The sequence below is a fragment of the Falco naumanni genome, chromosome 7, assembly GCF_017639655.2.
Source record: "Falco naumanni isolate bFalNau1 chromosome 7, bFalNau1.pat, whole genome shotgun sequence".
Lineage (NCBI taxonomy): Eukaryota > Metazoa > Chordata > Aves > Falconiformes > Falconidae > Falco > Falco naumanni.
In genome coordinates, this window is record NC_054060.1 from 12,118,231 (window position 1) to 12,139,616 (window position 21,386).

The window sequence follows — 21,386 nt, forward strand, 5'->3', positions numbered from 1 at the left end:
CCCAGCTGCCCCCTTCCCTTTCTGCACCTCCCTCCCTTCTCAGATGACTGCCTGGAGATCCACCAAGGAGCCCTTTGTCCAGCTTGACTTGTGCTCCAGGATTAGTGAGCAAAACAGCAGCAGCCACTACCAGTACCCTTTGGGTACTTGGGGTGGAGAGGGCACTGGAGGATGATGCTGTGAGGAGGCTCAGAAGCCTTTACACAGAACAAATGAGTCTCTGGGCATTGCCCAGCCTCAAAGATGACTCGTTGCTTGTGCAGGTCCTTGAGGAGTGTCCTGAAAGCAAAGGATCCGAGTCAATCCAAACCCAAACATTTTTTGGCTGGCTCAGCAGAAAGGCAAACTTTCTGCTGGGGCAGGACAGAGTGGTGTGGTGGAAGATCAACAGTTCATTTAAATCTGGGTTTTCTCAGCCCTTATCTCAGCCCTCACTGTTAAATATCACCCAGAGAGAGAGAAATGTTGGACAAAGGTCAAAATAAAGCAAGACTTTCTAAAGTTAAAAAAAATCCTATCTGGGTCAAAGTACCAACCAAACGTGAGCCCAATTTACAAATGATTTTTCTTGTGCCTTCTCCTTCCTTCCAAGAAACCACATTTATTGGCAAGTAAATGATTATACAGAAAGAACCCAAGGGCTCTGTTTGAGAGAGAAGTTAGTGTCCTTGCAGAGCAGGCAGAGAGGGCGAACATCTCTGTGAGCAGCACAAGCGCAGGACAGCGCAAGAAGCAGAGGAGTGAGCAACTCTGGCTGTCACAATAGGAAACACGCAGGTCACCAGGGCTCAACCAAAGTCTCTGACAGCTTTCCCTCGAGCTAGATGGACTTCAAGAGCAAATACACGAGTGGGCAGGAAAGGAGCAGGGGCTTGAGCAGCCAGCAGCAATTCCTGTGTTGCGAGCTGTCAGGCTCTGCTAGGAAACTCCTCCATGCCCCAAGTTTGTTTCTTGTCCAGGTGGACTGTGATAAGGCAGGTTTTGGTCACACTCTGCTAAGCGTCCTCAGCAGAGCAGGCTGCTGGGATGGACATCAGTGGCTGGGCATTGGCAGTGGCAGCACGGCGGGGTTGACTCTTCTTCAGGGCTCATACAGGAGAGCAATATATTGACAAGCAGCATAAGACATCTCATGGGACCAAGAGTAACCCCTAGTCAAGAGGAGAAGGGATCCATGGCTCCCCAGGGAGCTCACATAACCAAGACCCAGGCTACCTGCCACTCTTTCAACCAGTGAGACCTGGTGTCCTTCCCTTGCTCTTGGTGGCAGGTTACTCCTGCGCACCCAAGTGGATCAGCTCTTCGTTCCGGCTCATTAAACTGGCTTGTGTTCATAGTCACCAGCAAAGCTGAATGGGTGGATTATTGCCCACTTATCTTTGTTGCTTTATAAATATAACTGGGTGCTGGTAACTCTGGTTTAGGCTGGGGCATTCAAGCTCTGGAATGAAGGATGGTGTGGACATCTGGGCAGCTCTGGTCTGTAGGGCCCACTCCTCCCTGTTACCCGTTGCGATCCATCCACACACGGAGCATGCATTGCCTGCTGACACCCACAGGGTAAGACATGCTCCAGGACCTGCAGGGAGACGATTCTTGGGGGTAAGGTGGTTGATGACAGCCCAGGGTCTTCATCCTCCACCTCCCCAGATGCCAGGCCCAGATGTGCAGGTGCCTGACCCTACCCCTTTGCACCCACACGGGCACTGGGTTGTCACCACTGTCCTCAGAGGAGGCTCAGGGTGGACAAGCCCTAGGCTGACACCTCCCCCGGGTCCACAAAGCCCTCTGGGCGACCAGCAGGGACCCTGCCTGGCCCATCCGCCCCAGGCTCAGCCTGCGGTGGCCAGCAGCATTTGGGCAGGCCTCAACTCCCGGCGGGGCGGGCCCGTGGGGCAGGGACGGGACGCTCCTGCGGCTCAGCCCAGGGCTGCCCGCCCCCGCCGTGCTCTCGGGGATCCACCGGCCGCGCTTCCCGCCCTGGTGAGGTCACGGCCCCAACATCACAGTGGCGACATCACAGTGGCATCACCACCCTCACACCCGCGAGAGGAAGAGGAAGACAACAGCGTCACCACGGAGCGCGCCCTGTCGGCTTTAAATTTTAAATTGGCGGCGCAACCAATGGGCTGGCTGAGGGCGCCGGTCCCGCCCTCCTCGGCCGTCACGGCCGCTGGCCAATGGAACGCGGCGCTCCCCAGTCACGCTCCGCGGCCGGCCAATCAAAGCAGAGTGACGCTCGAGCGGCAGTCGCCGCACCGCCCTTCCGCCCCTCTGCACTGCCAGCGCGGGCGCTGTATTGCGCAGGCGCGTCACACCGCTGCTGCCCAATGGGGAGCGAGGAAGGGAGGGGTCGGGCGCTCGGCGGTGACCAATAGGGACGCGCTCGGCGAGGGCGCCAGCAGTTGTACCGGGCGATGGCGGCGGGTGCGCTCTGACGGGGGCGGCGGCGGGGCCGTGGCCGTGGTGCAGCGGCGGGCGCCATGGCGTGCTCCCACAGCGTGGTGTTCCTGCTGGACACGGCCAGCCCAGGGCGGCGGGAGCGGCTCCAGCGTGGCGCCTTGCGGCTCCTCAACTACCTGGGCTGCCGCTTCGGCCTGCCCCGCCTCCGCTGGGCCTTCAGGTTCTTCGACTCGCTGGGGGGCCGCGGCCGGGCCTCGTGGGGCGGCGGCTTCCGCCCGCCGGGGCCCGGTGCCTGGGCCCGTTTCGAGGAGGAGCTGGGGGAGCGGTTCGGGGCGCGGAGACCCGCCGCTGTCCTGCCCGGGCCGGCGCCCCGCGCCGCCCTCACCCACCAGGGTCTCAAGGAGACGCTGCTCGACTTCCAGTGGGACCGCCCCGAGATCGCGTCCCCCACCAAGCCGCTCCGCAGGAGTCGGAGGACGGAGCTGGCCGCCGGAGAGCCCCCGGAGAGCCAGGCACCTTCCGAAGGCTTTGTGAACGCCGTCTTCCTCTTCTCCCCCTGTCCCCACTCGCGGAGGGAGCTGCGGCGGTTCCTGTCGGGGAGCGACGCCCCTTCCTCCCCTGGGGAGCCGCCCGCGGCTCAGGAGCTGGCCGAGAAACTCCTGCCCAGGAGTGTCAGGGAGTTGATTGCGGAGCAGAAGATCACGCTGTTCTGGGTGGACACTGCCGAGTGGTCTCAGGTAATGACACTGTATCTCACAGCTGTGAGTGCTAGCAGCCCATCTTCTATACTGCTTCCCTGCATGAGAAGGGAGAGTAGTTGTATGTTGTAGTCTTAGAGTGGAAGGGAGGGGTCTTCAGTTTCTGCCACATGATCTTGTTCAGCACGAGATGGAAAGCTGGAATAGTAGTCGTCCAGGTGGAGACTGAGCTGTATCTGCAATTGAGGAACTGTACGGTGTTTATTGATGGGTTATCTTGTGCTTCCAGTTAGGTGGGAGTTACAGCTCCTTAGAATTGCCAATAAGCCGTCTGATAGGTCAGGTGTCTACATACCAGATTTAAAACCCTTAGCTTGAAAATGTTGGCTAGCTCTTAATTCAGTGGGAATAGTGTTTTCTTTCTTGGGTTCCTGTGAAGGCTAATGAGTCCATAAAAACACTTGGAAAACACTGCATTTAGATGTTTTGTATACATTTTGTATGCTAGTTTTTCTGAAAGCACACAATTATTATTTGTTCAGATGAAGGCTGTCTCTGCTAACATTAACTTGAGGCCTCTCTGTTACTTTATTTCAGCTGATTGAATCCCCAGATCATGTTGGATACTGGACAATGTTTGACCTGATCTGTCAGGTGGGAGGCTCCATTTTGCCGGCTGAAACCTTAGTGCATTGTCTGAATCACCACAGGGCAGATCTTGCTCATGGCTTTCTTGGAGACTCGGGTTCTCCAGTGCCACAGGTTGTGCCTTGGACCACACTTCTGCCTTTGGATGCAACTTTGAACTGCTTGTTCTCGAAGCGCTCTTTATTTCAAGCGGTATTCCCCCAGCAAGAAGGAACATTGTTTCTCAGCATGCCTGGTAAGAAAAAAAAAAGTAGTAAAAGATAAATGCAAATAGTAGTAACTGTGATCTCTCATGTAGGGTCTTTGAGCTTCTCTTGTACACAGTATGTAGAAGTAACTTCAGATATTTAAGAGCCTAAGTTAAAAAAAAAGTCCTGTGTGTGCTCTTGCTCCTCTGATATGAGAGTTATTGGCTGGTATTTCTGATTTAGTTTCTTCAGGTTTACATGCTTCCAGAAGTTTGGATGCATGAAGAGCTCTTTGCTGGTCCTACCTTATATGGGTGTACACCCTTTTCTTAGGTATGCTTTGTCTCTGCTTCAATTTAGCTAAACTAAGAACACAAAAAGTTACTTCAAAAGAAAACAAATTAGCTTTGAAGCAACATGCAGTGTACATTGGCTCTTTCTTTAGTGGTCCTTTTGTGCACTCAGCTCCTTGAGAGCTTGGGTAGGTTAGTTCTGCAGTGCTCTTACTGTAGAACTACTCCCAATTGAATCTTGAACTTCAATGCAAAAAAAAGTTGTCCCTTCACTTAGGTGAAAAACCTATTCTACTTGCTTTAGGACTCTTGCTTTATTTTACCCTTGCACAGGAGGAAAGAAGCAGGAAAGTTGTGCTGTGATCCTGGAACCACTCACCATGAGTCAGAGGCAACTGTGTTGTCCAGTCAACATCCTCCTGAAAGGTAGCTTGACGGGTTGGAGCTTGGTGCAGGCTGGCCACTTTCTCACAGAGAGCTGGATACTGCAGTGCTCGCAGGCTAAGCAGGCAGAACATAACAGATCACTCTTTCATCAGCTCTTAAGGAGTTTAGTGACTGAAGAACTACACATGGTAAATCTTTATTTTTGCCTTAAACTAATAGCTGTTCTGAAATGAGCTGTGACAAAAGGGGTGGCAGCGTATTATGTTTCAAAGACAATGATAGTATTTGTTGCACTGGAAATTGCCCATTTGGAGCTAAATTCAGAACATTCTTTAGGAGATCATGTAGGTCTATAACCTCTTTGTAAAGTATTTGTAGTTCTTAGGTCTCTGTATTTCTAGGTAATGTAAACTGTTCTCTTTTGGTTGTTGTTTTTTTTTCTTTAAATGTAGGTTGCTGAAGTATCTCTATCTAAAGCTTGGTGCCCCTGCACTGCTGTTTTATCACCGCTTTCTGAGAGTACTGCAGTTCTGACTATACTTGGTACTGAGAAGACCGCTGAAGTTCAGCGATGCAACCTTGAAGGAGCTGTAGTGGAGAACTCTTCCCAAGACCATACTCTTAACCTCCCAGATATTGTGAATACTGTGTTGAGTGAAGCTGACACAGTGGTGGAAGATTCTGTGGCCACTATGGGTAGGTCAAGAAATGCAAAAGTTACCATCTTTTTTGATCATCTCTGGATCTGATTTGGAGTGGAAAAATCTAAAGCTAACTTCCTCAGTGAGGAGCCTCCAATTTTTAGGACTTGTTTATTTAGTCTTGTCTTCTGTGGCTCAGGCCTTATGATGTGACGCAGGAATCTGCACTGGTGTGCCTTTCTGTTTTATTGACAAAGTATTAGTTGCCTTTTGCTTGTAGATAAAGCACAGCTACTTGTGCTTGGGGACAAGTTTTTAGAATGAGGTTTCCTAAAATGTGTCACATAGGCCATCCCTGGCCAGTAGAGCCTTTGCTGTGGCTGCAGGGAGGCGGCTTTTAGCTCACCTGTTTTGTGTTAGAGTGAATCTTCTTGTGAGTTTCCCTGCCTGATGTATTGGCTATTAAATTGCCCCTCCAGAGCCAAAAGTTTGAAAACCTCTGCTATAGAGCCTCTATGAAGTCTGGGACCTCCTGCCACTTTGTTTAGGTTTTTTTTGTATGTGTCTGCTCACAGGAGAAGAAACTGCTATGCCAGAGTGGGTCCAACAGGAACTTTCCCGTACAGAGAGCTGGTATCCTTCAGTGCTTGAAGCATGGTATCCTGCGTCAAATGCTTGTGGGGCGAGCTCAGATCTGATGGAGTCGTTCAGGTATTTTTCTGAAACGTCTGCATAATAATCAAGGATTTCTGCTTCCTGTCAAGGGAGTATAGCTGTAGTGTTGCTGAGAGTTCTAGAATTAAGTTGCCCCTCTTGGTGCTCTTATTTCTGTGCTCAGTTTACTGTGTTCTTTTGCTTCATTATATCTTGGTGTACAGACAAAATGAACTGGGAACAGGAAGTTTGGGTAGCAGTTTGTGTGGATTAAGATCTTGACAGTTTCAGGAGTGATAGAGGTGACTTAAAATGACCTGAGCTACTTGGGGAAATGTCAGACTTCAGCTCTTGTGGCATGGTAAGATACATTAGCAAGATGCTGAAGATAGTAGTTGTGTTATCACAGTTGGTATTTAGTAGGAACGAATAAGCCTGCTTTCTTCAAAGAGCTTGCTGAGTGAAATGTTAAAAAAAAATAAAATCTTAATGCAGGATAGCTTAGATAACACAAAGCTGCTCATGTAGTTTTGTGGCATGGGTCAGTGGCATATCCATTGTTCGTCAGGCAATTCTTACTATGCTTGTTTCCAACTTGGTGTGACCCTTTTAATAGGGTGGTTTGGGGTTTTTTATAGTCTTAAGAAAGAATTTTGGGAAGCAAGCATTGGAAGAGTACTAGCATGTGTTCCTTCCGCTATATTGCTGTGCATTGGCACCTAGAAAAACCTGGTTCCTGTCTGTTGGCAATGAGGGATGTGCCTCCCACTCCTATCTTTCCTTGATAACTGTATGGAATGGCTCTCCCATGTATAGGCTCCTGCAGGTTCCTTGTGCTAATGGGAAGGATGATGCAGACCAATCTGAAGGAGAACTCTCAGAAAGTCTATGTGAGCTGTACCAGAGAAAATCCAGTGAAACATCTGCTGCAGCTGGATCAGGAAATAACAAAAAGAGACGTATGTATACTTTGGGATTATATATGCATGTTATGTTGTCAATTAAAAATGATAAAGACTTCTCGGGCCTTTTTAATGCAGGAACCGTAGAGATCTGTACTCTCTTGAGTAGTGGCGTGCTTTAGATTTTCTTATTTGGAGACAGCATCATTTACATATTAATATTAGGTTTGTTCTTTGGTACAACCCAAATGACTCTTTCAAGGCTGTGTAGTGACTGGTAAAACTGTTCAAAAGCAGCATGCAGAGCTCTGCAGTTTTGGTAGTTGTTATAGGTCCCTATAAGTAGGGATCGTTCCAGCTACTACTAACTATTGCAGCCTCTCAACTTTGTTCTAGAAGTGTTTTATTTCTCCAAATAAGAAGAATTTATTCATTGCATTTCAGTCTGCTACACACAGTTGATTATAGGCTAACCTGAGGTATCCCTAAGTCTTGCTCTGTCAGCTGTTTCTATTTCTGTGACATAAGATTGCTTCCTATATATGTAACTTCTGATTATAGTTAGTAAATTCTTGTACAGAGCAACAGCTTTTTACTTAGAGAAGTAGCTGCCTGCTGTGCTGCCTTACACTTATTTCTTGGAGAAATACAAACCTTTTGGGCCATGGTTTCCACTAGAGGGTTACTACGCTCACTTGACAGTAACACAGAATTCAGTATTATGCTCTGCTATGGAGTTCCTGCCCCAGTGTGTCTGATGGTAGAACTCTTTTTTTTGTTGTGGTGTTGCAGGTGTAGTTCCCCGAACTCCAGTCAGGCAGAAGATGAAGACTATGTCAAGATCCCTGCAGATGCTCAATGTAGCAAGACTGAATGTAAAAGCTCAGAAGTTTCAACCTGAGGGTGCACCACCAACAGTGAATGAGAAGGTTTCGCAGAAGCTTTCAGCAAGGAGATTGGATGAAAAGGTGGAAGAAAAAGATAAAGCACTTAAGATAACGATAGGTGTGTGTTGAGTTATCAGTCCTGATATTTGTAGGAGGTCATATGGGATCTTTATGGAATTTAGTTTCTATAAATGTTTACAACGTAGTGTTACAACTACTCCTGGGGTTAGTTTCCTGCCTTGTCTCCATCTGAAAAAAGTAATAAGGAATTATCTTTTTTCTCTGTCAACCAAAAGTAGAGGGAAGCACCCATCAAGGTGTAACTTGAATTGTAGTCTTATTTACTAATTATGCACAAATAAAGGGCATTTCTTGACTGCTACAGTAGCCCAAAAAGGTTGCTGATCTACTTGGAACTAAGACTAATTTGTCATGGGTCTGGACCTGGGACTGCTTCTGTTAGTGTTCTGTGATCTGGTTGCATCTTTGCTGGAGAAAATATTTATAATGACCACATCTGTTCCCCTCCTCAGCCGGAACAAGTATTTTATTAGTAAATGCCTGTATTGAACAGGCATTTTGTTAACTTAGATCACTTTCCTTGCAGACTTCAAAACCGAGGAGGAACTGCAGTCCCATTTAATTGCAAGCTACCAGAAGGCTGTGACTGAGGGAATTCTTTCATCTGTGTGTGCCCAGAATATGATCATGGCCATTAAAAGGTTTTTGAAAGTACAAGATGCCAAAGAGAAAGAGGTAGGTAAGAGCGTGTTGTCAGGGTTGTTAACTTAGGCTACCTTTCCTTCTTAGCTGAAGTTTCTCTGCACAGTTACACGTAGTCAAAACCCACAACCACATCTTTCTGTACCAACTCAATGGTGGGAAAACTGTAGGTAGTTGTAAAGAATGTAGGAAAATCCAGTTCAGTTATCAGTTTACACTTTTGCTAAATATTGCAACAAATGTCTTTTTCCTTTACATTGACCTCATTCTAATTTCATTTATTCAAAGACAGTATTTTAAAAAATATATTCTTGCAAACCATATTTTAAAAACTTCTCCTACTCTTGCTTTACTTGGCAAATCTAAGCCTACTGCTTCTCCAGGAAAGAGACATAGCTCAAGGTATTTCTTCCTATCTTTAACACTATTTATAGACTTAAATCAACTCACTGAAACCAAAATTGGTAAACTTGTGAGTAATTGAAAAAATACTGTGAAAGCCAAATCCACAGTTACTGAAGAAGGCCTGAAGCTGCAAGTAACCTTCTCTGTGATTTCAAGATACATGTTGTTCTATGTGTCATGTTACTGTGACTTTGTTACTGAAAGAAAAAGAGAATTCCTTTCCTTGAAGGAGAAGAAAAAAACTGAGCTAGTTGCCAAAAAATGGGTCAAGAGGGATGGGGAGAAAAAACCTGCCTTGCAGGCAGAGAACAGACTTGAAGTTTATGCTGTAATTATGTGTCTCTGCAGGTGGCCTGTGTGGAAAGAGTCAGAAACCATCTCCTGAAGACCAGTAAAATGCTCAGGCAACAGCATGGCTCCCAGAAGGAGACCAAAGTCAGAGAGTATGAGACGCTATTTACTTCAGCTTCTGAGATACTGTAGAGTTGATTAGCAATTTTTAATGGTGGCTTTTAGTGAAAAAGTATACATATGGAGTAAACATTCCAAGGAGAATCTCTGGTCACAGTAAAGACATTTAATTAAATGCAAATATGCGTACACTGTGTGGTAAGCATTGCAGTCTATATCTGAAACAAGGGATCTATGCTAACCAAATTATGCTGTGTCAAAAGGAGCCAGTTTCCTTCCCAATGCTTTTTTGAACTTAACTTTTGCAGTAAATATGCTGTTTTGAAAAAAAAACCAACCCCAAAACAGCAGTGAATGATTACTTGTTTTCTTAGGTGCCGACTTCAGGTATTTTTGCGCCTTGAATTATGTCTTCAGTGCCCTTCACTGCAAAGCAACAGTGATGAAATGGAGCAGCTGTTAGAAGAGGTAAGTAAACTATAGGCCAAGTTGTCTTTCTGGATGGCACTAGAAATGCAGACATGGAAGCTGTAGTTTTCCCTTGATTTTACTGTACATTTTATAGTCATTGCTAAAAAATTCTGGTTTTGCAACTGTTGCAACTTTCTTTTCCAGATGACGGATATGCTACGCATTTTATGCCTGACTGAAGACCCAGGGTATCTTACAAAGTTTCTGGAGGAAATACTAGAATTGTAAGTTCTTCAGTGTGACTTAAGTGTTACTGGGGACTGGTTTTGGTTGGATGTTTTCTTTGAGTAAACAGCAATCTACAGCTTTACTGCATCTTTGTAATTTTCGGGTTTAGACACATTCTGTTTCTTATACTTGATTGAAGAAAAAGTAGCTGATAAGCAAGGAAACTGTTGAAAAAGACTAGTTGATTTTCAGTTGGTTTTTTTTTAATTGACACATAAGGACAAGGATTTAGTTCAAACATTGGGATTGAAACGGACGCTTTTGTGGGGGATTGTATTTGACGTGGGTTCTCTCTGATGCTCTAGGTATATGAATTCTATACCAAAGACCCTTGGAGATATTTATTATGGTCTTGGTACACAAATACCCCCGAAGCTGACATCTGTTCTGCCTGCGGACTTCTTCAGCGATGACTCTGTGATTGTGGATAGCAAATCTCCAAGCCTTCCACGGTCTTTATCATCTGCCTTAACTCCCAGCACTGTAAGCCTATGCACCGAGAGCGATCAGCTGGAGGAGCTGCGCACCAGATCTGCCAAAAAGAGAAGGTAATAATTCCAAATAGGAGGCAACTTGTTTCAGCCTGGGCTGTGGCTGAGGAGTTGCCTAAACTACATCTCTGTTGTTTTTTGTTTCTGTTGCTGGATAGCTGGTTGGGGCAAGCTGACATCTGCTGATAGGTCTGCAAGCCTGGGACAAATATTAAGGGCTCCCATTTTTCATTTTAACTTGCCATTGTTGACTATATGAAAGTGTAATCTCGATTCTGTATGTGTATCTTACACAAAAGCAGAGTTCCTGAGCATCTTCCATGAGTGGAAGATGTTCTACTGTGCAGTAGGTGATGCTATATTGTTAAAGTTAAAACTGATTTACTGTAGGCCTCTGTTGGGGATCCTGTGTGAATTTTAACAAATTGTTAAATGAGTCTTAATACAATCCTTAGTTAGGTATAACTATATATTTCAAATCATCTTTCAGTGTTGTAACATAAGTGAGGTACCAATGCAACTGGCAATCTGAATTTAGGTAGACTTCCTATCTCTTGAGTCAAACCTAAGTTTAATTGTCATTAGATTGATAACTATGCTTCTGATCTTACTTTAACTTAATCTTTGTATACTTTCTAAAGGAATAATGTGTTGGCCAGACACAGGAGCATGACAGAAGCACCACAGAACTTGCGTCAAATTGAGATTCCCAAGATAGCCAAGAATCCCATCAGAAAGGTAAAACTCTTCCAAAAGAATTTTGTCTGTGGGCTGCTTCTGCAGGGGTGCAGCAACGTGGTGAAGCGACACATGAGTGCAAAAACTCCTGCTCTGTATTCATGTAGCTAAGTATGCCCTGTGTCAGTGGTAGAGAGATCAGAATTGTTTTGAAGGAGAAACTGAAATAATGTGTGATTCAGAGCTTACAGTTACTATTCATAATAGTTAAACATAACGTTAAACTGCCAGTGAGGCTAACTTCTTTTTTGTTTCAGGAGAACTTGCGTTCTTACCTTGCCACTGAGAAGTCCCAACAGATGCCAGTGTTGCAGAAAGAAGCAGTGCAAGGTATATTGACTTCTAGCTTTTTCATGGAACGATGCATCTTCAGCACACGTTCTTACTAGAAATTCTAGTGAGCATGCTGGAAATCTGAAGGAAGTTTTGCTGAATTCTGCAAAAACTTTGAGGAAAAAACAATCATTGTATTCTGTGCGCTCACATGCGGAAAACATAAATTAGGTATCCTGAAAAGAAAACCTTTCCATTCTTCCATGAATCTTGCAATTATTTTAATCTTCTCTGTCCTGGAAGGAAAATGAGGACAAGAGTGAACTTCTATATCTGGAAACAGCATATATCTCTGCAAAATACTTTATAGAATTAAATCCCACATGGGTTCTCTGAACCAACATGTGTTTCAGTTGAGATTTTGCAGCTCACTTAATGTTGTTCTATCTAGGACACTGACTGGTTGGTTTTTCTGCTGTGGCATCTGCTTGTAGCCTATTGCTGGAATAATGCAGATTTGTAAGAGAAGTCCAGGATGGATTTAAAGCCGGACATGTTTCAGTAGCAGAAAAACAATTTTTCGATGCTTTGTGGCCCCTAAAAAGTTTTTTTTTTCTATGCTGGTATGTGATGTTCCCATCTCTAGTAGCCTGACAAAATTACCTTCCTGTGATGACTTTTTCCCCCCCTTCCCCTCTTTTTTTTTTTTTTTAATCTGATAATTTCTTTCTCTATCTTGCCTCACAGAGGTTACAAAGGTGAGGAGGAACCTCTTCAACGAAGAGATACATTCACCATCAAAAAGGTCTATGAAAAAGATGCCTAGAAGCCAGTCAGTATCTGCTGTGGAAGGCTTAAGATACAAATGTAGTGATAAAAGCCCTAAAGGTAGGACATAGGACATGACTTAACACATGTAGGATTGTTGTGGAAGAGATTTTGTTAAAATTCCTATTCTTGTGTCCTTAGTTCTATGCAACAATTATTATGTTTTTAGTGAAGGAAAAAATACTTTAGATCATGCTGTGGTGTTTGGAGGGTGAATAGGATGGTATTGAAACCAAAACCGGTTTTATACTGAACTCTCTACATCTCATAAAGAAAAGTACTGTTAAAAATGCTTGGTGAAAAAAGGATCTCTGAATGAAAGGTGAAGAGTGAAATTGATCTCAGTAGGTTAATTATGTCCGACACAGTCGGTAGTATTAATAATATTGAGAGAGTGGGAAGGAAGTGTAGACACTGGACTCTAAAATCATGATAGCTTATGACTGGTGGGAGACTGATGCACAGTGATTCTTACACCAAAGCTGATACAGTAGGAGAAATAAATACAGTTTTGTATTTATTCATCCTAACTGCTTTATAATTGTGTGATGTTACAATTCTTGCTTGATTTTTATAGATCATCACATCTTATTGACTAAGAGAGTTGCAGAAACGCCACTACATAAGCAGGTGTCCAGGAGACTACTACATAAGCAGATCAAAGGCCGGTGAGTAAACTTTCTGAATTTCTTCAATAAGTAGTGGATGTCTAGTGGTTGTGAGCACAAGAATGAGGTATTTTCTTTGTGGTCAAAAGTGTCATCTTCAGCTAAGGCAGTAAGAGAAACAGTGGAGGCTAAGTTCCATTGTCTGAGTGGGGAGAAATACTGCTTGCTTCATTATGTAAGTCAGGGTGCTTTAATTTCCTCATCTGATTTCTGTTTAGGTTCAGTTGCTGTTTTGAAGGCTTCTGAAGAAAAGGCCTGTGCTTTTATGGACTCGCAGCTGAAACTTAGTGTTTACTTCCATGTAGAACTGTTACCTATACGGCCGGACAGTTACCCATACTCAATTTTATGTTAATAGGAGGCAAAGTGCTTATTAATTGCTCACTCTAGCTCACAAAGCAATATATTGTTGTAGAATAGAGTACTGCTTTTCAGTCTGTGTGGTAAATTCTGTTTCTGTAAATGTGAACAGTATGCTAAGTCCAAAATATCTGCTTTTTGTCAAGGTCTTCTGATCCAGGTTGCGTTAATGGTGTTGTAGAAGAATCTCCAGATAAGGACATAAACGGTAAGCACTGATTCTTGATTAAAGGTGGTTTTGTTGTGTTGTAGCTTGTAAGATGAGCATGGTTCAATTTAGGCAATTCATGAAGAGTCAGTACAAAAGCATTGTACTATTCTGTTGGTGGAGCACAGCCTCCTCTGATAGAACCCCTTGCTGCTCACTGCTTTGACAGCTTTGTATAGTAGAAGTTACTATACCTTTCTTAACTCTTTTAAATGAAAATACATGAAAAGCTTTGAGGGTGAACAAGATTCTGATCTGCTATAATTACTGTCAAACCAGAACACGCAGGTTTTTTTTTTAATGTAACTTCAACATATTGTGCTGTGACCCTAATACCGCTCTGATTTCTACAGTAACAGATAGCCACCTGGCTCTGTGGAGTGTCTTATATTATGTTGGCTACTGCTGTTTCTCATCCCCAGGAGGGAAGAAGAAAACAGAATGGTTGGGTAATCAGGAAAATGAAATCACTAGCAAAAAGAGACAGGAGATTAACTAATAATTTAACTTGGATGTAACTTGAATTCAAGATGGCTCTTCTAGCATTCTCTAGAAATTATATGGAAAGGAGGGATGAGAATAATCATGAGTTAGAGGAGAGGACATCATGGTTTGGAAGGGGTTTTGTATGTGTCAGTATTCCAAATCTCCAAGAAAGTTGAAGCTTTCTTCATGTGCTTGCCTCCTTACATGAGATAGTTAGCTGTATGAAAGTTTGAGTGTAGTGTTCTTTTTAGTTACAAACTGTTCCTGAATGTCCCCATTGCTGAGGCAGAAAGAAGGCTCAATCTCCAATATCCTTACCTTTCAGAAGCAGGTTTGAGAAGAAGCCCACGCATCAAACAGCTGTCTTTGAATAGGACCTGCTCTGGTGTTTTCTATTCCACTACACAGTCCAACTCACAAAAGTCACAGCAAGTCCATCAGGGACAGAAAGAGGAGAGCTGTACACTGCAGGATGCAGAAGGTACTGAATGGGATTTGAGCAGGCTGATATTGCTGATCTGAAAAGCTGGCATGGATAACTGAGTTTGATTTGATTTTGCTTTACAAGAGACTGTAAGAAGCTAAGAGCTATCATATAATATCTTCTGTAGACAGAAATTCATCCCCAGTAATTATTTTTGAATTGGGAATCTGAATTTGGAGGACAGTAAGGCAGCTATTTCTGTGATGAATACACTGCCAACTTAAGAAACCAGTCGGGCCCATCTAACGGAATACCACTGATTGTCACTCTGCATTCCTTAAACACAGTGAAATCCCTGTAAAATATGGGACAGAAATCCTAAAGCTTACTTTCAGTCTGCTCTGTGGCAGCATAAAGCAGTGACTGATGGGATCTTATTTGCTGGCTTTCTCAGTGGGATTAACAGCTATAAATGGTGACATGTAGTTCCTTATATTGTACATATTACAAGAATATTTAGTCATGAACCAGAATTTTCTTAAGCTACAAGCTATACATAGAACAAGAGGCTGAGCTATTTGCTACTTTTTTCCAGCTAGCGTACTCTTCCTATAGATGGATATTAGTTTCATATTGGGAAATAATTCTGGTGAAGCTTTAATGTTTGGCCAGAAAAGAACATGCCAGGGCTATAGGCTTTATGCACTACTTGTCTCGATCACTTCAGATGTATGGACGCTTGTGGCACGTTTCATGGTGTTAGCTGAGTTGTACTGTTCCACTTTATAGGCATTAAGCATCATTCAGAGGGCCCCACTGTCCAGACTCCCAAGAGATTTTTCTTTGGGGCGGTCATTGACACATACAGTTCTGCAGTGAAGCATTCACCTGGAAGCAGGAGAACAGGAAAAGATTTCTTACACTTAGAGGAGCCAACTGCTGATCAGGTAGAAATGCTTACCCCTCTCTCTTTCTTCCCATTCTCCTCTTCTTCTAGTCATGTTTAGTGAGACCTACACATCTTAAATTTAGTGTTTCTGCTAAGCCTGATCAAATGTGTTTTGTGGTTTAAATATTGAGAAGTAAATATCAAGGTGGTAGATAATACTACTGGGATAGAACAAGCATGATTCTTTATTTTTCTTTCCCTGCAGACTCCTAGAAAAACACCTCATAAAGTTGCCCAGAAGCCACAGAATTCTGCCAGTAAACTACCAAGGAGATCACCTCGCTTTCTCCACAGGACACCACAGAAGCTGGAGAAGACTCCTGGCAAAAATCCAGCGGCTAAGCAGACTGCAGCTAAGTGTTTGGGAAAGTACTTTTCTCATCCTGTACAAAGGGTCAAGTCACCATCTGCATTGACTGAAAGTAAGAGGGTTTGCTTACTGCAAGTGACTTCTAAGGATTGTTCTCCCACAGAAAGACTTTCCTCTCCTTACGAAGAGGCTGACTTACAAATACCAGAACATGAAGGGTTTGCAGTGCTGAATGCCTTGTTACCTCTGACAGATTCAAATCCAGCTGCTTCTTCCCCCTCTGCTGACCAGGAAAGATGTTTTACAGAACTGCAAACCCAAAGGTGTTCTTTGAGATACCTCTCAAAACTGGCATCTCCAGTTGATACTCAGAGGCAAATCCTTCCAAACAAAATTTGGGCGCAGTCAGACCTGTTACCTCAAGCAACTGAAAGCCCTCCCAGGAAATCTGAAGATCCAGGTTCAAAACTGTGTACCAGTCCACTGCATGCAGAAAAACCAGAGCTCGGCGTGAGGCTAGAGCTTTCCTTCAATTCTGGTCTCTCTGAAAGTTCCACAGACTCCATGACAATCTGCTCTGCTTCCCATGCACAGGGTGGGGAGTCTGACTGGGAACTCAGTGCATCTAAACAATCTTCTCAAAAATCGCCAGGTATTACTGGCACTTCACTGAGGTCCCTGCTTCACACATCAAAGCAGGCCAAATGTGAACCACATTCTGGAGGAGAGAACCTCACACTTGCATGTGCAGCACCTCTTGAAGATAAGGACAACTGTCATGATAATGGTGGTAACTCTTATGTAGAAAGCTTTCAGCTTTGTCAGTCCCAAGTTACTGAAAATACCCCTGTATCGGAGAAAAATACACAGATGGATGTAGCATCTCAAAAATCTTCTCCAACAGAGGACTTGGAAAACTTGGAAAAGCATTTGTCTCCAAAGCATTCTCCTGGAGGGCAAGTACATGCACAGAATGCTGGGCTAGGGTTTGAGCAATTGGTTAAGGAGGGGAACTCCAGTGCAAACAGCTGTGAGTCCTTCCTAAGTGGTTCTCAAACAGTTAGTGATGACTTGGAACCAAGAACCCTGCTGGGAGAAGAATATGCGGGTTTGAAGGCTCCAGGTCTGAAGAGACTCTTCAAATTTGCCCTGAATACTTCACCTCCTATGCCAAAGTCTGCTCCTCCCTATTCTTTACGCTGCACTGCAGACAGGAGGCAGCGGGAGGCTGAAGCGCGGATGGGGAATCCTCAAATTCTAGCTAAGGTCTCTACCTCTAAGAGTCGTCGCAAAATGCCTTCTGCTAGTCCACCGACTTACAAAGTTGAACTTGAAATGCAGGCTTCAGGCCTGCCCAAACTTCGCATTAAGAAGATTGACTCTTGCTCATCTTTGGAAACTCAGCCTGAAACAACTGCCAGCAAACCCAATGGAGGAGAAGGTCCTGTTGGTGATCTTGCTATGACCTGGTGTAGCAAACACCCGGGAAAACTAGCAGCTGCCTGTGGTTCACCCTCCTGCTGTCGCTCTTTCCACAGTACACCTGGGAAAGGTGGAGGACAGACCTACATATGCCAGTCATACACTCCAACAAGCTGTGCCTCTAGTGCCACCTCCCCATCCCCCTTAGAAGCAGGAGTTCCCTGGACGCCTTCTCCAAAGCAGAAGGGCAAGACTACCCCTGATGCTATCAATGATTGGCCTCGGAGAAAGAGAGCAGCAGGCAGTGCTGCTAATGCCAGTTGTGGTCAAAGTGAGAAGAATGGCGATGAACAGAAGAGAGTGTCAACAGATAGAGAAGAAGTGAAGATCTCTGAGCATTGCAGCAGCAAAGTAACAAATATTCTTGGGGATTTTGAACTGGAAGGGATTTGCAAGCTCCAGGATCAGGCATCTCCTAGTGACTCTGAACCCAGGGCTGATGAGGACTCTACCATGGGAGCTTTTGGCTTGAAGTCTCGAAAGCGGGTATTTACATATCTGTCACCAGAAAAGGAGAATCATGATGTCAAGAGATCTTGCACTGACAGGTGCGATTTGGATCCTGCTGGCTTTTCCACAGATGAGGGGAACAGGAGCAAATCAAGGATGGACTCTGTACTTCCTGAGAAACCAGGAGCATGTGCTCTCATAACTCTTGAGCAGCACAGCTGTGTAGATGATGATGTCTTCCTTTTGTCAGGTAATTAAGTGGCACAAGTGATGCTCTACTGAAATTCAGAGATGGTTAAAGTAGGGTAGACAAAACCAAGAATGCCTTTGTTTTCTGTCTGAGGGAGAATGAGGTGGAGGGGGAGAGCGGGTTGTAGATGACATGGAAGTTAATTATGTGGAGAGGCAGGCTAGATGTGTGGAGTGAGTTCATCCATGGAATACTAGTGATGGGAGAGAGATCAGAGAAATATGAAAGTGCAGGAGGCTGGAGGAATTGGAAGGAAAGTTCGAGATCTAGGGGAGGGAAGATCCCAATTGCATCCAAACTGGCAACTTGTTTGTCTTGATGCCACTAGCTGTTTCTGTCTACTGTCCAGCACTGAAGCCAGCTGTCTAAAGCTGGGCTGCTTCAGTATAGACTAGACCCTTGGTGGGGTTAATCTTGTGGATGTTGGTATTTACTGCTGATCCAGTTCTTCTGCCTGCCTGTGGTGGCAGGCCCATTCAGAGTGGGTATCGGGAACAATTGCCTCGCTAGCAGTAATGTTGCTTTGGTAGGTATTGAAGTTTAAACTACCTCTTTGCTTTTGCTGTGGGTACAGATGATTCAGCTGACCTTGGTAAAACAGGCTCTCAGCTGTGTAAACAAGGCCTTGTGAGTTTCAAACACTTAATCCAGTATTGTTCTAGAAATTACATGTTGCGGCAGACTATAGCAGATGTTCTACAGTCATTGCATGCCCTGAAGCATTAAGCTTCAGCGTCTTGTTTCCTCTTGTAAGAAGGGTTTGTATACAGAGGCAATGTCTTACTCATTCAACAGGTATCACTGAGAAAAACAGACAAACTTTAAAGCAACATTAGTCCATATCTGGGACATGTAACAACAGCAGCATTTAGCCTTAGGCTGGTCCTGTAAGAGACTTTCTGTACTTAAAGACCTTGTTTCTGTATTTATAGATCTTCATGATTATAACAGTTTTCTTCCAAGACACGAGTTAACTGTAGAGTAACTATGTTTAATACAAGCGAAGCACTTTTCTACTAAATCTAAGAAAATGAAATGCGCTAAGAGCTAATTTCAGACTGCTGTTTATTTTTCTTAATGTCAGAAAGCCACTGTGCCAGCCAAAATTGTTTCATATAAACTCAAAGTATCACTTGTGCTGATGGAAGTTTTGAGGTAGAGTAAAGGCTGTGTATGAGATTTACCTGAAAGCACCCTTGAGTTACCAGTTTGCTGTAGCATCTCACTGTGCTTATCCAGGCTCAACTCCACCAGTGAAGAACGTGCTCTCTGCTAGCAGCATTCTAGCACTGACCCAGTCTCCACTGCTGTGCCAGGGACAGACACCGCCATCTCGGAGAAAGTGTGCTCAAGGTAAAGCCACCTGTGCTGGAAGGAAAGGCTGGGCTCGACCGGACTAGATGTGCTCTCTGCTTGTCTGCAATGAAATGAAAATAAAATTGTACTGTCCTAGGGACTGGCCTTTGTGCAGAAAGCCTGTGGCTGTATCTGCCACTTCTGTATTCAGTGTCTCCATCCCATGTGCTTCCAAGAAGCTTGGCACGAATTGGGAAGTTTGGAAGGGAGGGGAGGTAGCAATGAAGAAAGAGAGTAGCTCTGCAGGAAGTGCTTGTTTCCAGTTGGTATTTGGCTTCTTGGAGTCACTAGTAAACTTTGGCAAACTGTGGCTTTAACTTATTCTTTCTGTCTTGCAGAAGAGGAGTCTGATGCCTTCCAAGTTACTGCCAACCAGGAGCTGTCTCCATTCCACATCATGGCTTCCAGGAAGCATTCCATTAGCAGGACTTACCTACGGAAAAAGCTGCTCAGCTGAAGTTTGGAGCCAGAACAGTATGGAAAACTTTGCATCATCCCAGCTGTACAACACCCTTTTTAATAAGGACCTTATATTTGGTGTTGGACTGGACCTGTCTTGTGCTGGTTGGTAGGAGACTGGATGCAAGCACATGACAGTGGAATTGAGGACCACTCTAATTTGTGGGGTTTTGTTTGGGTTTTTTGATACCCTCAGTTGCAGCATCTCTCCAACTGTTCAAAGCCCAGCTTGGTCTTCCTAGCACTTCGGCATGTGGTAGCTGAGTTCTGCAGCAAAGGTTCAGTTCTGCTAGGTAAAGAGGGAGAGCTGTCACTTTTCTACAGCTTTCTTGTAAAATAAACTGATGTGAGTTTTCACTGTGTCACAGTGAAATCAGAAATCTGTATTTAGCCCAAGTGAGGGGCAAGGGGTTGGGGCTGCAGGAAGCTGGGGGTGAATGGGTATGAAACAAGCTGCGTGCTTCTGCTGTTGATCTTGTTTTGATACTAGCCAGATCCCTCGGTTAGTTGCATCCAGTTCCCCGCTAAACTGTGCCAAAAATAATAAGCAGATTAACTCTGGACTAAAGAGTAAATTACTCAGAAATACTTACAGAATCATTTAGGCTGGAAAAGACCTTTAAGCTCATCAAGTCTAACTGTAACCCAGGACTGCATCCCAGAGAACAACTGGTCGTATAAAGACTGAGGTAAAGAAGCCATTTAAGTACCTTTTCATTGTCCTTCAAGGCAATGTTCTCTGCCGCATCCAATAAAGGATGCAGATTATCCTTGCTCCTCCTCTTTTTCTAATGTATTTGTAAAAACATTTTTTGATTATATTTTACAGCAGTGGCCAGCCTGAGTTCTAGCTGGGCTTTCACCTCCGATCTTTGCCCTGCAAACAACATCCCTGTAGTCCTCCCTTGTTGCCTGCCCCTTCTTCCAAAGGTCATAAACTCTCTTTTTTCCCCTGAGTTCCAGTCAGCTCTCTGCTCAGCCAGGTTGTTGTTCTTCCCCTCTGGCTCATCTTTCAGCATGTCAGGATGGCCTGCTCATGTACCTTTAGGATTTCCTTTTTGAAGAATTCCCCAGCCTTCCTGGACCCCTTGGCCGCCCCTTCAGGGTTGCCTCCCAAGAGACTCTGTCCACCAGGCTCCTGAACAGGCCCAAGTCAGCCCTCAGGGAGTCCAAGGTTCTGCTAATCCCCTTCCTTACTCTCAGAGAACTGAAAAACTCTTATCTCATGATCATTATGCTCAAGATGTCCTCTGACGACTACAACACCCACCAGTTCTTCCCAGGGCATCTCCACTGGTTGGCTCACTGACAAGCTGTGTCAGGAAGTTATCTTCCACACACTCCAGGAACCTCCTAGACTTTTTCCTGTCTGCTGTGTTCTATTTCCAGCGGACATCTGGTAGGTTGAAATCTCCCATGAGAACAAGGACTAGCAATTGTGAGACTTCTCCCAGCTGCTTGTAGAATGTTTCATCTGTCTCTTCGTCCTGGCTGGGTGATCTGTAACAGACTCCCACCAGGATATCCACCTCGTTGGCCTTCCCTTGATCCCATAAACATTTGACCTTGTGGTTACCATCATTAAGCTTTAGGCTGTCAAAACCTCCCTAATATACAGAGCCACTTGACAAATGCCAAGAAGAGTACAGAGCAGGGGAAAGGTAACTTAGCTGGGACCAGGGAAGGAGTTTGATTCTCCCTCTTTGTAGATCACG

At 44.6% G+C, this 21,386-nt stretch overlaps 1 protein-coding gene across 2 annotated transcripts; it reads left to right on the forward strand.

The window, feature by feature from the left end:
- Window positions 1-2,417: 2,417 nt before the first annotated feature.
- Window positions 2,418-20,028, forward strand: TICRR (TOPBP1 interacting checkpoint and replication regulator). 2 transcript variants are annotated; one of them, XM_040601626.1, is made up of 22 exons: window positions 2,418-3,140; window positions 3,699-3,984; window positions 4,564-4,805; window positions 5,070-5,313; window positions 5,834-5,969; window positions 6,729-6,871; window positions 7,607-7,819; window positions 8,309-8,457; window positions 9,178-9,272; window positions 9,615-9,708; window positions 9,856-9,935; window positions 10,245-10,487; window positions 11,072-11,168; window positions 11,426-11,498; window positions 12,189-12,329; window positions 12,847-12,937; window positions 13,444-13,505; window positions 14,317-14,472; window positions 15,205-15,362; window positions 15,570-17,856; window positions 19,096-19,209; window positions 19,551-20,028. In XM_040601626.1, exons 1-22 carry the CDS (start codon window positions 2,484-2,486, stop codon window positions 19,667-19,669), a joined length of 5,880 nt encoding a protein of 1,959 aa, XP_040457560.1. In that variant the 5' UTR covers window positions 2,418-2,483; the 3' UTR covers window positions 19,670-20,028. The 2 variants fall into 2 exon arrangements, with proteins under 2 accessions (XP_040457560.1, XP_040457561.1); XM_040601627.1 differs by lacking the exons at window positions 2,418-3,140; window positions 3,699-3,984 and adding an exon at window positions 4,036-4,270.
- Window positions 20,029-21,386: the final 1,358 nt, after the last annotated feature.

Coding starts and splice junctions, on each gene's coding strand:
- TICRR (XM_040601626.1), top strand. CDS start 2,484: ATGGCGTGCTCCCACAGCGTGGTGTTCCTGCTGGACACGGCCAGCCCA. Junction 3,985..4,563: donor ATTGTTTCTCAGCATGCCTG/GTAAGAAAAAAA, acceptor ACCCTTGCACAG/GAGGAAAGAAGCAGGAAAGT. Junction 9,936..10,244: donor CTGGAGGAAATACTAGAATT/GTAAGTTCTTCA, acceptor CTGATGCTCTAG/GTATATGAATTCTATACCAA.